Consider the following 16,328-nt stretch of genomic DNA (forward strand, 5'->3'; position numbering starts at 1 on the left):
TGGTGTGGTAGATGTGACTTTTGCACACTTTTTTGTGACTTTTTAAAAAGTCACAGATGGCCAATACAACAAAAAATGGCTCTAAAATGGGGATAACATGGGGTAGATGGCATTAAAATGAGGATACTAACAGGGCAATTGCTCTGCCAAAAATGGATTTAAGGAATTTAAGGATATCTACATTGGCTGTAGATAGGGCGATCCTCTTGTAGGTGATGACACTCACAGCAGTTCTCAGACAGGACACCTGTCACAGGGTAGGCTAACACCCACAAGGCAAAGAGGGCAAACTCTGGGCACATGGCAATTAACCAACCCAGAAATTGAACCAGGAACGACCCATTATTCAGTACCAGAAGACAAGTTGACAGAGAATCTTCTACCATGTGAGTCACAGTTTGTCTCCAGGTACTACATGCCTTTTTCAATGGTGGTAGGGGTTGAGGAGAAGTGAACTTGGTGTTCCACATTGTCGCCATGCTAACTCTCCCTTCTGAGGTGGTGCAGTTTTCCCTGCTGCATTGGTGACTTCCTCCTCCTTTTCTTTTACCTTGTCTAGTCACTTAACATTCAGTGTTGAAAGGAAACTTTTTTACAAGTGCCTCAACTGGAGTGCACTTGCACTTCCTCATTTTTCTCTTATGCTCTAATGATGGAATCAAGGATGCCATTTTATCCTTAGCATGGATCCATAAGGGTGGCCACCCAATCAGCACTGGTGATTATTTGGGCAACTCGGGTGTCATTGTGCAGGTACTGGAGCGTGTGAGCCAGGCTACCCAAAGGGAAGGGCAAACACTTCTCAGTTTGTGTTGTCTGCTCTAGTGAGCTAGTTAGACTTACTGGGTGCCACCCTACTATGCAGTTAACTCTTCCTCCTCAACACAGGGTTGATACTACTGGGTTGAGGAACACAAACCTCAGAAAGATAATCTAACAATGCAGTTGCTGACAGTTGCCTAGTTCCCGATCTCCCAAATGTGTATGTAACACAGTGCACCTACTAGGGCCATGTGGGTGCAAAAAGTAGAAGAGCTATAGAAGAACACTGGGATGAAGGAAAAGGGCAAATTTTGTGAAGACATGTCAACGGGTCCATAGTCGTCTGAACAACCTGTGTTTCGGTTTAAATTGAATTTATTAAGCACTAGAATAGGTTCAATATTTGTACTGTTTCTAATGTTATGATATGACTTCAAAGGCCCGTTCCACACTTGCGAGTGTGATGCGATAAACTCGCATCGCACTCGCAAAGCATGCTGCCGGGACCGCACGGCCCGAATGCTGCACACTGAGAGTAAAATGACATGCTGAGTTCACTCCCGCGGTGCAGCGTTCAGGCCATGTGTTCCCAGCAGCATGCGTTGCGAGTGTGATGCGAGTTCATCACATCACACTCGCAAGTGTGGAACAGGCCTAAGTTGCGAGACACCACTTGACAAGGGACATATAGACCACTGAAACAATATCTTTCATCACAGTTTCGGTCACTTTCCGAGACCTAAGCAGCAAAAAGTATGATGTAGGAGATAAGGATGTGCTACTGTACAGCTATTACGTAAATTATGTACCGCAAAATATGCGATGTTCTTGCTTGAATGTTAGATGCAAAGTTAAAACAATAAAGTTTTGAAAACAAAAAAACTTCTCCTCATCTAAAACTGTCTCCTGACTCTACATTGGAGTGACCACAATGAGACAATCATCCCACTCTACGATGTGTGGACTGGCCTTACAGCTTCTCCTCTACTCCCTCCTGTGTGACCAAAACATTTTACATCATGGCCTGAAGGGTTTTCTCTTACAGGCACAAGGTGGGGAGGGTAGTGCTGATGAAAATAGCATCAGTGCTGATCATGTTAGCTGCATAGTGGCAGCAACATTATACAAATGTCCTCATTTGTTGATCATTTGTTGATGGTGGTGCAAAGTCATGACATTTGGTACGAGGGCCAAAGTTCCTCTGCAGTGCAGATAAGTATATAACAGCAATGTTTGAATGCTGAAAATGTACACACAGCTTGCACTTTATTCAGCAGCTCAGGTTTGTCTGTAATTGGCCAGGGCAACACCAAGTTGGCCCAAGGCTACTCCTTGGTTCCTCCTGTTGGTACACACACCACATTGCTGGCTTAAGGTTCACCAGCAGCATATACTCATCTGTCTGATCTGGGTGGAGTGTTTTCTTTCCCCCAGACGGATGAGTTTCAGTATGGAGTTATGCTGTTTCCCCATGGCTGTGCTGAAACTGGTGGACAGGCGCTGTGCTGACTGGATAATGAAGCAGGATAGGAGGAAGCAGAGTAGGGAGAGGAGGAAACTGTAGGCACCAACTCTTCAGCCAAAGTATCATTGCCCTCATTTTGGGCCTAGAACAGTGGTGGAGAACCTATGGCACGGGTGACAGAGGTGGAACTCAGAGCCCTTTCTGTGGACACTCAACCCATCCCCTACTTCAACAAACACTGAATCTTCCTGCAGTCCCAGGCAACATAAAGGTGCTGCTCTCAACGCTATTTTAAAGCAACACTTCATTGGCTCTTTGGAACTGTGGGAAAAGCGAGAAGGTGTTGACAGAACTTCATTATGTTTGGAGGTCCTCCTGCTGGACCCAGCATATGTAACCCTGGTGAGAAGCTACAATGAGAGTCTGAATTTGCCCTCCTTCTTTCAACTGTATTGGTGGGCTCAGGCGGCCAAAACAATTGAAAGATGTTGAAGCAATAAGTTGCTGCTTAAAATGCCATGTTGGCACTTCACAGTAAATAAGTGGATTTTGGTGGTTGTTCAGGGAAACACGGTCACTAAAAGGTTTGCCATCACTGGCCTAGAACCTCATACCTCAGAACCTCATCGCTGTCCTCCTTGTCAGTCTCCACATTGTAGTTATCCACAGCTAACTGTCCTTAGAAGGACAATTATTTCAGGTTTCTACCTATTCTTCAATATAGAAGCCTTTTTTTCCCGACCTACAATTATTCATATTTACCTACCCACCTGACTGAGCAGCAACCTCTCACTATCTCTGTCTCCTCTCTGTAATGTTTCTAGGATATGTAACCTTGCCTCTCATATATCAAGGTGACATCTACAACCTGAAGAATCACAGCCATGCCCATCGTGGGCATGTAGTTTCTAGGGGCTCAAAGATGACTGATTGGCTGCTTAGCAGTCCATCAGCAAGCTTTTCCTGGAGCTGCCTAATGCTGCATCCTAATCTGAATCTTCCGGAAGCTAGGGCTCCGAATCGTAAACATGAATCCGCTATGTTCGGCACAGTCCAGAATTTGGCCTGTGCCATCACTACCAAAGACCTATCATCTATAGATAAAAAAGTTTCAGATACAATATTAAGATGACATCATTGTTCTGTTGGCTCTTTCTCAGTTTTTACATGAAATACATTGTGGATGAACTCTCACAGGAGCACAATCTCCCGCTAGTATTTACTGGGAATTGCTTTTAGAGCACGTAATAAAAAGCGTGGATATTTACTGTGCTTGATCTTAGCTGTTATTCATTTAAGACACCTCTGAAGAAAATGCTTGGACACCAAATTAAATGACCCTTGTGCAAATATGGGAAATAAATCAGAGGTAAGTTTTTTTGTCTGATATTATTTGGATATTTTAGAATTAACAGATTTAGAGTCAATTTGTGGATTTGGATTTGTGGATTTAACCAGCTATAATTCCATCAATGTAATCTACTGTTAAATGCAATGGAAGTCTATTTTTTTTCTGTAGCTTACACGGGAGAAAAGAGGTGAAATACAGTATTGACCTGGGTAAAATCTTTCTGCTCTTCCATATTATACATAAAATATATATTCAAATAAGAATATGAATAGACAAAAAAATGCAACTTACAACTCTACTGCTTAACATATAAGTATACTGGGTGTAATTTATCATTAGACCAGTTCTATTGTGGTATTTATTAGGACTTCCACGGCAGCACACAAATGTAGAAGCCATAAAATATGCCCCCATTACAGGGGGGCATGGAGGGGCATATAGGGCCTACATGGAAGTGGGCCAGCATAAAACAATCTTGTTCCCACTACAGCACACTCACTGCAGTGACTTACAGTATCATGCATGATTTGGGCCTATTAATGTATCCGGTTGTGCCGGAGTGGTGGGTGCCTATCATAAGTCAGCTTTAAGGATAAATAAACCTCTGTGTTTGGAGATCAATCTACCAGCTGATTCAATAAAGTGGCTTGTTAATCTGCCATCAAAACCATAAAAAGTCGCAGCACATAGACAAGGGTGGGGACTGGAGTCACTTTGCACCAAAACTTGTTCCTAAAAGGAAAGCCCAAATTCATGAATTCAGTCCTATTGTGAAAACTTGACTATGCAAGATTGTTGAATTTGTTGAATATGTAAAAGTGACTTTGCACAGTCCTATGTTCATTTGGCGCAATGGAAAGTTACAAAACAGCATTTGCACCACACCTCACCAAAACAATGCCAAACAAAGACAAAAAAAAAACAGTAATACATCTGCCCCCAAAATAAAGGATAATATCCTAAAATCTGTGATTGTACATTGCAGTATTTTTAGATTATCACTCAATGTGAGAACGAACAACAATCAACAGTGACGGAAGTGGTTGCACTTGACCGGAACTGAGCACAAAGATATATATGGATTTTTTTTTAAATTTGAGCATACATTTCATTGTTTTGGGCATTTTTAATAAAAAAATATGGGGGTGACCATACATAGATATACTATAGTGAACCTATGGCACGGGTATCAAAGGTGGCACTCAAAGCCCTTTCTGCTGGCACCCAGCCCATCTGCTCCAGCAGATAGTTCACCAGACAGGACTTGGGGCCCCCTTCTGCAGTCTGAGGTAGTTAAGGATATGTCACGCTCTGTAATATTTTACAGCGACACATCCTTGTCTGCCTGTAATTTCTTTCTTAGATACAACAATCTGGACATGTTCAGCCAAAAGGTAAGTAGCGAGGGCACAACAATTTAAGCTAGTATCTTCTTATAAAAGGCAACATGTTTGTGATGAGTGAAATATTTGTGATGTTTTTCATATAGGAATTTCTTCTTTACAAAACCTCAGATTTCAATAAGACCCTGGTGACTGAATTCATACTTCTGGGCTTTTCCGATTTACAGGGTCTACAGATTTTATTTTTTATCTTTATCCTGTTGGCATTTATATCCTGCGTTGTGGGGAACACCGCCATACTTGTCCTAGTAAGATATAATCGTGCACTTCATACACCAATGTATTTCTTCATTAGTAACTTTGCTCTTTTGGAAATAATCTTTGTATCTGTCACTGTTCCGAAACTTCTAGCTAACTTAATGGAACTAAGCAGGAAGATATCGTTTACGGGATGTTTTGCTCAGTTGTATGCATTCAATTCTTTGGTGGTAGTAGAATGTTATCTTCTCGCAGTTATGGCTTTTGATTGGGATTTGGCCATTAACAACCCTTTACATTATTCAACTATAATGAACAAGGCTCTTTGTATTGAACTTGCAGCTAGTCCTTGGGCTATCGGTTTTGTCCTGGCGGCTATTCCTACGGTGTTTACGGCCAGACTGGAGTTTTGTGGACCCAATGAAGTCAACCATTTCTTCTGTGACCTGGCTCCTATGCAGAATATAGCATGTTCCGATCCTTTAGTGAGCAATCTAGTTACAAGTTCAACAGCCATATTTGCTACTATGGTTCCATTCATGATCATTTTAGGATTCTACATCCATATTATTGTCACAGTCTTAAAAATAAAAAAGGCAAAAATAAAAAGGCAAACAGAAAGCTTTCACCACCTGTTCATCTCACCTCATTGTAGCATGCTTGTTCTACGGATCAGCTATTGTTGTATATGGGAGGCCTAAAGGAAGTCAACATGACAAGTTCCTTGCCCTCATGTACACCGTCATAACTCCACTGCTAAATCCATTCATTTATACCTTAAGAAACAAGGATGTGAAAGAAGCTCTTGCTAAATCAAAGCAACTAGGATTCCTTGGAAGAAGGCGAATTAGCCACATTAAATAAAGACATTGGGGGTCATGTACTAAGGGCCCGATTCGCATTTTCCTGACGTATTACCCGAATATTTCCGATTTGCGCCGATTTCCCCTGAATTGCCCCAGGATTTTGGCGCACGCGATCGGATTGTGGCGCATCGGCGCTGGCATGCACGCAACGGAAATCAGGGGGTGTGGCCGAACGAAAACCCTACGGATTCTGAAAAAACGCCGTATTAAAAAAAAAATAAGTGTTGCGAAACTTGCACTTACTTTCACTAGGAATAGGCCGGTGAACTTGAGTGCATTTCGGCGGACTTCAGCGCAGCAGCGCCACCTGGTGGACGTTGAAGGAACTACCTTAGTGAATCCCGGCCGGACCCGAATCCACCGCAGAGAAGGCGCCGCTGGATCGCGAATGGACCGGGTAAGTAAATCTGCCCCATTGTAGATGAATCAAAGAAGTAACTCTTCGTGATTTGCACCCTATCTACCAGTTCTTGCACATTCACGATCATAAAAATGAAGACACATCGCAGATGCAGTGGTGTGACTTTATTTTTAAAGGTTGACCCCACAAGTTATATCCCATTGATATGCCATGAATATATATTTATTGGATATAAAAATATTCCAAAAAGAAAACAGTTTATGATGTTTTTTCCCTACCGACAATTTACTGTACATAGTTTATTTGCTTGATTCAAAAGCTATAAGGAGATTTACCACCTGGATGGTAAACCGAGCACAGTGACATACTGGTGTGTGCCCCATCTGGGAGGATCTGCTTTTATTCAAGCTTCTTATGCCCTCATTTTTAATTATAAAAAGGCTTTACATTATGCAAATGAGTCTGAGGGGCTCTGGGGTCAATATGTGTTAATGGAGCCGAGAGCCTATCAGACTCATTTGCATTATTTTTAAACCAGGACATAAGAGGCGAAAGGAAGAGCCGTTCTGCCAGAGGGGGCACACACCAGTATGTCAGTGTGCTTGGTTTACAGTCCTTCATCCTGCTGGTAGATGTCCTTTAAAAAGCATAATGTTATAGAAATTCAATTAAAATTGTAATATACTGTAGTGTCTTTATGTATTATGGGAAATTCATAATGCCTTCTCCAACAGTTTTCTGGTGGAAAAGGCATGTGACTCTATCCCACTATGCCAGATTTCAGGCTTTTGCAACTTTGGGGTGTGTTAGGGTGAAGAGCAGACGGGGAGCAGGGATTGGGTTGGGTGGGCAATGGTGTGAGCGTGCATCCCTCCAGTTTTACTGTAGTCTCCAGAGAAGGCTCCACCAAACAATTCTTCAGATCTTGTCTACAGGTCCAAACTAGCTAAGTTCCTACCAGTATTTACTAAAGGGCTGGAGCCTCCTAGTTGATATGGACACTGGAACACTGGAGGAGGGGGGGGTATTTTAAGACTTGTACTCAAAACACCGGTCTTAATGAATGACTACATTGTATTTATTTCAAAAGTACTTTTTGTCCTTTTGGGGAATTTCTTTTATATGTCACCTACATTTGTTTTCCAAAAATCTGGAGAAACCCTCGTTTTCTCATTGAAAATAAATTATATCAGTGAATGACCAAAATACAGATGTTTCCTGTCTTTACATTTGTCTTATATTGTTCGATTACTGAATGATAATCATAATTTTAACCGAAAAGACTATTCTGAATTTTACATTATTGGGGGACACTGCTTGTATATAATGAAGAAAACACACAATTACAGGATTGTTTGTTTAACCTGTTCTTTATCCACTGTGACAGGACCAGAGGAACAGTGTTATATGGTTTGTATATTTCCCCTAGGTTTCTGTCCTACACATTCTAGGAAGCCAAAACCCAGTCTGGAGGACCTGGCTGCTGGAGTATGGGCTTGGTCCCTACTCCATTTGGCCACTCCAGGTAATTGAATAGTCAGAAGGTACAGAAGTGGATGTCTCTCTGTTCTACTGGGAAAACCTTGTGTGAGTTCCGATTTGCTGTGTGCTGTGGTTGTGAAGATGTACAGTAAGTACAGTTTTTCTGTAGTGAGGAAACTACTGCATTGTACATTCACTGGCCAGACAGCCTGGGATTTTATTTTTGTATTGTGTTATTTTGTCTAATAAAACTTGTTTTGGCCAGTTGGACCCTATTTGTCTGGAGTGGACTGTGTCTGGGATTTGCTAAAAAGTGCCTCTCTATCCCGGAACATGGTGAATCCCAGAGCTTATCCTGTTACATACATATGCCAAGGGGTTAGAAATTTCTTGCAGCTATTATTTAACCCCCTAGAGCTCTGCGTCCGATATATTTTGGCCGATGCGCCAAAATCCGATCGTGTGCTCCAAAATCCCCTGCTAAATTCGCTGCATATCGGAAAACGGTGGAATATCCGATGAGAGTGCGGTCCGCGGACCCGTAGTAAATCAGCCCCAATATCTCCATTGTGTGGTTGGTGCCAAGTCCAGTTTGGTTGGCTAGCTGCAAATACAGCAGGTTTTTCCATGTGCAGTATGTAATTTAGTAGGGTAATTATTATTATTATTTTATTAATAAAATCCCAGTACAGAGGGAATTATCAAAGGAGGGTATTCTCACTTGTTATGATCCCCTCTACAATATAGGATATAAAGAGACAGTTGTTCTATACAGAGCCTTTATTAGGCGCCTGTATTGCAATGTTCATGACTGTGTACATTGTATGGCTAAAAGTACAATCGCTCAGCTTGGGAAAAACTGCTTCAGAGCAGATCTTTAGACCTTCTCATCGCTAGTACGACTGCCAGGTGCTATACTCTGCAAGGGGGGGGGGTAGTATTCTTCTTACTACATCTCAGAACTGAGGGTCTCAGGTGCAGTTGGAGTGATGGTCTCAATTTGACATACTGGAGACATCATGTGATGTAAAATGACATGGTTTCAAAATTATAACATTTACGGTCACATAATGAGTGGAAAACATTGAATCAGTAGTGATGGGAGCGGACCAAAGGTAGACTTGAAATTATTTCTACCTTTACTTTTAATTATAATCTCATTTTTATTTTCATAAAAAATGGGAAATGGCAACAAAACCACAGTTATAGAATTTGTGCTTTTAGGATTTTCCAGTTTAGATAAATTGCAGATTGTTGTCTTCTGCTTTGTACTTTTGGCTTATATCATTTGTCTTCTCGGGAACACCATCATCTTTCTGTTAGTCAGAATTGACTCGTCTCTTCACACTCCAATGTATTTTTTTATTAGTACTTTTACTGTTCTGGAAATAATGTATGTTTCTGCAACGGCCCCTGAGCTCCTGGCTATCCTCATACAGACGGATAATACTATTTCTTTTTATTGTTGTTTCTCACAGTCCTACGCCTTCAATTCTCTGGGACAAGCAGAGTGCTTCCTTCTTTGTCTGATGGTCTTTGATCGATATCTCGCTATTAACAAACCGTTACATTACAGCACTATAATGAACAGTCGATTTTGTAGTAAATTAGCTGTTTTGCCTTGGTTATTGGGTTTTACTATAGCTATGTTTCCTACAGTTAATACTTTTCGTTCAGACTTCTGTGGATCAAATGAGATCAACCACTTCTTCTGTGATTTGGAACCTTTGCAAGATATAGCCTGTTCTGCCCAATTTGTCAACATTATAGCAACTATTGGGGTGTGTTTTACTTCAATCATTTTGCCCTTTTTTGCTATAGTGGGTTTCTATATTCATATTATATATACTGTGTTAAAGATTAAAAGTAAAGAGGGTAAAATGAAAGCCTTTTCGACTTGCTCTTCCCACCTCATTGTAGCGTCTCTGTTTTACGTCTCTGCCATAGTAGTCTATGTGAAGCCTAAAGGCAGTCACCACGACAAGTTCCTTGCTCTCACTTATATTCTGGTTATACCAGCTGTAAACCCCTTTATTTATACTTTTAGAAATAGGGAGGTTAAGAATGCACTCAGAAAGGTGGTTAGGCAGTTAATTAAGCAGCTTCAGCGATAACAAGGCAATCGTTTCGCCTGGGGCTCCCAAGAACAATTTTTTTCTTCTGCCCATCAATACCCATCAGTTTTTGAACAGACGCCCACCTGTCCTTTCTGCTTCTGAATGCGCCCCAAAAGACAGAGGGGCTTCTGGCACATTGGTGGCAAAAGGGAAGCTCTGTACAAGTTTCTGGTCCCCAATTGGCTTCACTAAACATCAGTAGCCACTGTGCCTGAGCCTGCCATGCCGACTCATTCACCGTCTGTATGGGTGCGTTCACATATCTAGTTTTGCTGATGCAGTTTTTGAAGCTAAAAGCATCTATGGGTCATAGTGGGTGAGAACATATCATTGAAAGAAGCTGCTCCTCCTCTTTTTTCACTCCACCCCTGGTTTGAACATCAAAAAACTGCATCTGAAAAACGGAACTTGTGATTGCGCACTATGGGTCTGCTGGTAAGAGGCTATGTAGAGGTTACTCAGGTCTTGGAGAAGCCTAAGCCCCAGAGGTTACTGAGCCTACTCTACATCTGAATAGCCTCTGCAGTGAATTAGCATAAAAATAAAATAAACTATTCTAACTATTATCTAAGATTTAGAAAATTGTAAAAGGGATTGATTAGGGATGAGTTAGATTTGGGGAATCTTCAGCCAGAAGCTACTTATTAAGTTGATTCCTGAGAGAAGGTTTCTTTCACAATATCCTAGTGGAGGATACATATTGCAGATAGCACCATAAATCTTAGTGTACAGAGTAGAAATGGAAGATTTATCAGTTCTTATTTAGAATGTCGTTTTTTTTATATATATCTTTTATTATATTTGGCCATAACCGGTGCTCCTGTAGCTTGTAGAATGTTTCCCATGTTGGAGATTTTCCCTTGCACTTTAAGAGTTATTGATGCACATTTTTTTTATTTCTGTACATTGGAAAAAAATTCATAATTGAAAATCTGTTAAATTTCCATTTACTGAAACAGATTTTTAATGGCTTCCATGTGCTCATAGGGGCCCATTTACTAAGTGTGCGCGGGTTCATGATTTTTTCTGATTTGCCCTGAATTGCCCTGGGTTTTTGGCGCACGCAATTGGATTGTGGCGCATCAGCACACATGCACCAGGAAGAAGAAGGTGAACTCCGGTGGACATCAGCGGGGGAAGCGACACATGCAGGAAATTGGACACACGATCTTAGTGAATCCTCGTCGGGCATTCCAGATTGGCGGCGTCAATGGGACGGGTAAGAAAATGCAGCTCCGAATCCTCGTCGGGCATTCCAGATTGGCGGTGTCAATGGGACGGGTAAGAAAATGTGCCCCATAATGAAAATAATAATGCAGACTGCTGCCCATTAAAAATCTACATTTATTAATGATTAGAGATGAGCGAGTATACTCGTCCGAGCGTGATGCTCGTTCGAGTATTAAGGTACTCGAAATGGCTCGTTGCTCGGACGAGTATTTCCCCTGCTCGAGATCGAGCATTTAATTTAAAAAACACAGTGAAGAACAATGAAGAATAGAATAAAAACAGTGAACACAGGATCATTTAAGTGAAAAACACAGTGAAAAACACAGTGAAGAATAGATTACAGATGTTCGGCACATCTGCTTACTTGTCGGGAGATACGCGCGGAACGGTGCAAACAAAATAGCATGTGAAGAACACATTGAAGAACACGGTGAGCAGGACAGAGACACCAGGGAGCAGCAAAAAGACACCGGGGAGCAGCACAGAGACACCGGGGAGCAGTACAGAGACACCGGGGAGCAGCACAGAGACACCGGGGAGCAGCACAGAGACACCTGGGCAGCGGCAGGCACGGAGACTTCGGGCAGCGGCAGGCACGGAGACATCGGGCAGCGGCAGGCACGGAGACACTGGGGCAGCGGCAGGCACGGAGACATCGGGCAGCGGCAGGCACGGAGACATCGGGCAGCAGCAGGCACGGAGACATCGGGCAGCGGCAGGCACGGAGACATCGGGCAGCGGCAGGCACGGAGACACTGGGGCAGCGGCAGGCACGGAGACTTCGGGCAGCGGCAGGCACGGAGACATCGGGCAGCGGCAGGCACGGAGACACTGGGGCAGCGGCAGGCACGGAGACATCGGGCAGCGGCAGGCACGGAGACATCGGGCAGCAGCCGGCACGGAGACATCGGGCAGCGGCAGGCACGGAGACACTGGGGCAGCGGCAGGCACGGAGACATCGGGCAGCGGCAGGCACGGAGACATCGGGCAGCGGCAGACACGGAGACACTGGGGCAGCGGCAGGCACGGAGACATCGGGCAGCGGCAGACACGGAGACATCGGGCAGCGGCAGACACGGAGACATCGAGCAGCGGCAGGCACGGACACATCGGGCAGCGGCAGGCACGGAGACACTGGGGCAGCGGCAGGCATGGAGACACTGGGGCAGCGGCACGCACGGAGGCACCGGGGCAGCGGCACGCACGGAGACATTGGGGTAGCGGCACAGAGACATCGGGAAGGGCAGAGAGACAGAGAGATCGGGGAGACTTCAGTGGAAGAAGTGGAGCGGATCCCGGGACAGCGTATCTCCCGACAAGTAAGCAGATGTGCCGAACATCTGCAATCTATTCTTCACTGTGTTTTTCACTTAAATGATCCTGTGTTCACTGTGTTCACTGTTTTTATTCTATTCTTCACTAGCTTGCAGATCTGCTTTTATTCAAGCTTCTTATGCCCTCATTTTTAATTATAAAAAGGCTTTACATTATGCAAATGAGTCTGAGGGGCTCTGGGGTCAATATGTGTTAATGGAGCCGAGAGCCTATCAGACTCATTTGCATTATTTTTAAACCAGGACATAAGAGGCGAAAGGAAGAGCCGTTCTGCCAGAGGGGGCACACACCAGTATGTCAGTGTGCTTGGTTTACAGTCCTTCATCCTGCTGGTAGATGTCCTTTAAAAAGCATAATGTTATAGAAATTCAATTAAAATTGTAATATACTGTAGTGTCTTTATGTATTATGGGAAATTCATAATGCCTTCTCCAACAGTTTTCTGGTGGAAAAGGCATGTGACTCTATCCCACTATGCCAGATTTCAGGCTTTTGCAACTTTGGGGTGTGTTAGGGTGAAGAGCAGACGGGGAGCAGGGATTGGGTTGGGTGGGCAATGGTGTGAGCGTGCATCCCTCCAGTTTTACTGTAGTCTCCAGAGAAGGCTCCACCAAACAATTCTTCAGATCTTGTCTACAGGTCCAAACTAGCTAAGTTCCTACCAGTATTTACTAAAGGGCTGGAGCCTCCTAGTTGATATGGACACTGGAACACTGGAGGAGGGGGGGGTATTTTAAGACTTGTACTCAAAACACCGGTCTTAATGAATGACTACATTGTATTTATTTCAAAAGTACTTTTTGTCCTTTTGGGGAATTTCTTTTATATGTCACCTACATTTGTTTTCCAAAAATCTGGAGAAACCCTCGTTTTCTCATTGAAAATAAATTATATCAGTGAATGACCAAAATACAGATGTTTCCTGTCTTTACATTTGTCTTATATTGTTCGATTACTGAATGATAATCATAATTTTAACCGAAAAGACTATTCTGAATTTTACATTATTGGGGGACACTGCTTGTATATAATGAAGAAAACACACAATTACAGGATTGTTTGTTTAACCTGTTCTTTATCCACTGTGACAGGACCAGAGGAACAGTGTTATATGGTTTGTATATTTCCCCTAGGTTTCTGTCCTACACATTCTAGGAAGCCAAAACCCAGTCTGGAGGACCTGGCTGCTGGAGTATGGGCTTGGTCCCTACTCCATTTGGCCACTCCAGGTAATTGAATAGTCAGAAGGTACAGAAGTGGATGTCTCTCTGTTCTACTGGGAAAACCTTGTGTGAGTTCCGATTTGCTGTGTGCTGTGGTTGTGAAGATGTACAGTAAGTACAGTTTTTCTGTAGTGAGGAAACTACTGCATTGTACATTCACTGGCCAGACAGCCTGGGATTTTATTTTTGTATTGTGTTATTTTGTCTAATAAAACTTGTTTTGGCCAGTTGGACCCTATTTGTCTGGAGTGGACTGTGTCTGGGATTTGCTAAAAAGTGCCTCTCTATCCCGGAACATGGTGAATCCCAGAGCTTATCCTGTTACATACATATGCCAAGGGGTTAGAAATTTCTTGCAGCTATTATTTAACCCCCTAGAGCTCTGCGTCCGATATATTTTGGCCGATGCGCCAAAATCCGATCGTGTGCTCCAAAATCCCCTGCTAAATTCGCTGCATATCGGAAAACGGTGGAATATCCGATGAGAGTGCGGTCCGCGGACCCGTAGTAAATCAGCCCCAATATCTCCATTGTGTGGTTGGTGCCAAGTCCAGTTTGGTTGGCTAGCTGCAAATACAGCAGGTTTTTCCATGTGCAGTATGTAATTTAGTAGGGTAATTATTATTATTATTTTATTAATAAAATCCCAGTACAGAGGGAATTATCAAAGGAGGGTATTCTCACTTGTTATGATCCCCTCTACAATATAGGATATAAAGAGACAGTTGTTCTATACAGAGCCTTTATTAGGCGCCTGTATTGCAATGTTCATGACTGTGTACATTGTATGGCTAAAAGTACAATCGCTCAGCTTGGGAAAAACTGCTTCAGAGCAGATCTTTAGACCTTCTCATCGCTAGTACGACTGCCAGGTGCTATACTCTGCAAGGGGGGGGGGGTAGTATTCTTCTTACTACATCTCAGAACTGAGGGTCTCAGGTGCAGTTGGAGTGATGGTCTCAATTTGACATACTGGAGACATCATGTGATGTAAAATGACATGGTTTCAAAATTATAACATTTACGGTCACATAATGAGTGGAAAACATTGAATCAGTAGTGATGGGAGCGGACCAAAGGTAGACTTGAAATTATTTCTACCTTTACTTTTAATTATAATCTCATTTTTATTTTCATAAAAAATGGGAAATGGCAACAAAACCACAGTTATAGAATTTGTGCTTTTAGGATTTTCCAGTTTAGATAAATTGCAGATTGTTGTCTTCTGCTTTGTACTTTTGGCTTATATCATTTGTCTTCTCGGGAACACCATCATCTTTCTGTTAGTCAGAATTGACTCGTCTCTTCACACTCCAATGTATTTTTTTATTAGTACTTTTACTGTTCTGGAAATAATGTATGTTTCTGCAACGGCCCCGGAGCTCCTGGCTATCCTCATACAGACGGATAATACTATTTCTTTTTATTGTTGTTTCTCACAGTCCTACGCCTTCAATTCTCTGGGACAAGCAGAGTGCTTCCTTCTTTGTCTGATGGTCTTTGATCGATATCTCGCTATTAACAAACCGTTACATTACAGCACTATAATGAACAGTCGATTTTGTAGTAAATTAGCTGTTTTGCCTTGGTTATTGGGTTTTACTATAGCTATGTTTCCTACAGTTAATACTTTTCGTTCAGACTTCTGTGGATCAAATGAGATCAACCACTTCTTCTGTGATTTGGAACCTTTGCAAGATATAGCCTGTTCTGACCAATTTGTCAACATTATGGCATCTATTGGGGTGTGTTTTACTTCAATCATTTTGCCCTTTTTTGCTATAGTGGGTTTCTATATTCATATTATATATACTGTGTTAAAGATTAAAAGTAAAGAGGGTAAAATGAAAGCCTTTTCGACTTGCTCTTCCCACCTCATTGTAGCGTCTCTGTTTTACGTCTCTGCCATAGTAGTCTATGTGAAGCCTAAAGGCAGTCACCACGACAAGTTCCTTGCTCTCACTTATATTCTGGTTATACCAGCTGTAAACCCCTTTATTTATACTTTTAGAAATAGGGAGGTTAAGAATGCACTCAGAAAGGTGGTTAGGCAGTTAATTAAGCAGCTTCAGCGATAACAAGGCAATCGTTTCGCCTGGGGCTCCCAAGAACAATTTTTTTCTTCTGCCCATCAATACCCATCAGTTTTTGAACAGACGCCCACCTGTCCTTTCTGCTTCTGAATGCGCCCCAAAAGACAGAGGGGCTTCTGGCACATTGGTGGCAAAAGGGAAGCTCTGTACAAGTTTCTGGTCCCCAATTGGCTTCACTAAACATCAGTAGCCACTGTGCCTGAGCCTGCCATGCCAACGCATTCACCGTCTGTATGGGTGCGTTCACATATCTAGTTTTGCTGATGCAGTTTTTGAAGCTAAAAGCATCTATGGGTCATAGTGGGTGAGAACATATCATTGAAAGAAGCTGCTCCTCCTCTTTTTTCACTCCACCCCTGGTTTGAACATCAAAAAACTGCATCTGAAAAACGGAACTTGTGATTGCGCACTATGGGTCTGCTGGTAAGAGGCTATGTAGAGG

General features: G+C 42.7%; 2 protein-coding genes and 1 pseudogene across 2 annotated transcripts; all 3 read left to right on the forward strand.

The window, feature by feature from the left end:
* Positions 1-4,957: 4,957 nt before the first annotated feature.
* On the forward strand, positions 4,958-6,043 carry LOC140070112 (olfactory receptor 6B1-like; annotated as a pseudogene).
* Positions 6,044-9,066: 3,023 nt separating this feature from the next.
* On the forward strand, positions 9,067-10,002 carry LOC140070113 (olfactory receptor 6N1-like). Its single transcript, XM_072116446.1, has one exon. The coding sequence runs from the start codon at positions 9,067-9,069 to the stop codon at positions 10,000-10,002; it is 936 nt and encodes a 311-aa protein (XP_071972547.1).
* Positions 10,003-14,935: 4,933 nt separating this feature from the next.
* Positions 14,936-15,871, forward strand: LOC140070114 (olfactory receptor 6N1-like). The gene has a single exon (XM_072116447.1). It carries the CDS (start codon positions 14,936-14,938, stop codon positions 15,869-15,871), a length of 936 nt encoding a protein of 311 aa, XP_071972548.1.
* Positions 15,872-16,328: the final 457 nt, after the last annotated feature.

The sequence above is a fragment of the Engystomops pustulosus genome, chromosome 7 (assembly GCF_040894005.1).
Source record: "Engystomops pustulosus chromosome 7, aEngPut4.maternal, whole genome shotgun sequence".
NCBI classification, from domain to species: domain Eukaryota; kingdom Metazoa; phylum Chordata; class Amphibia; order Anura; family Leptodactylidae; genus Engystomops; species Engystomops pustulosus.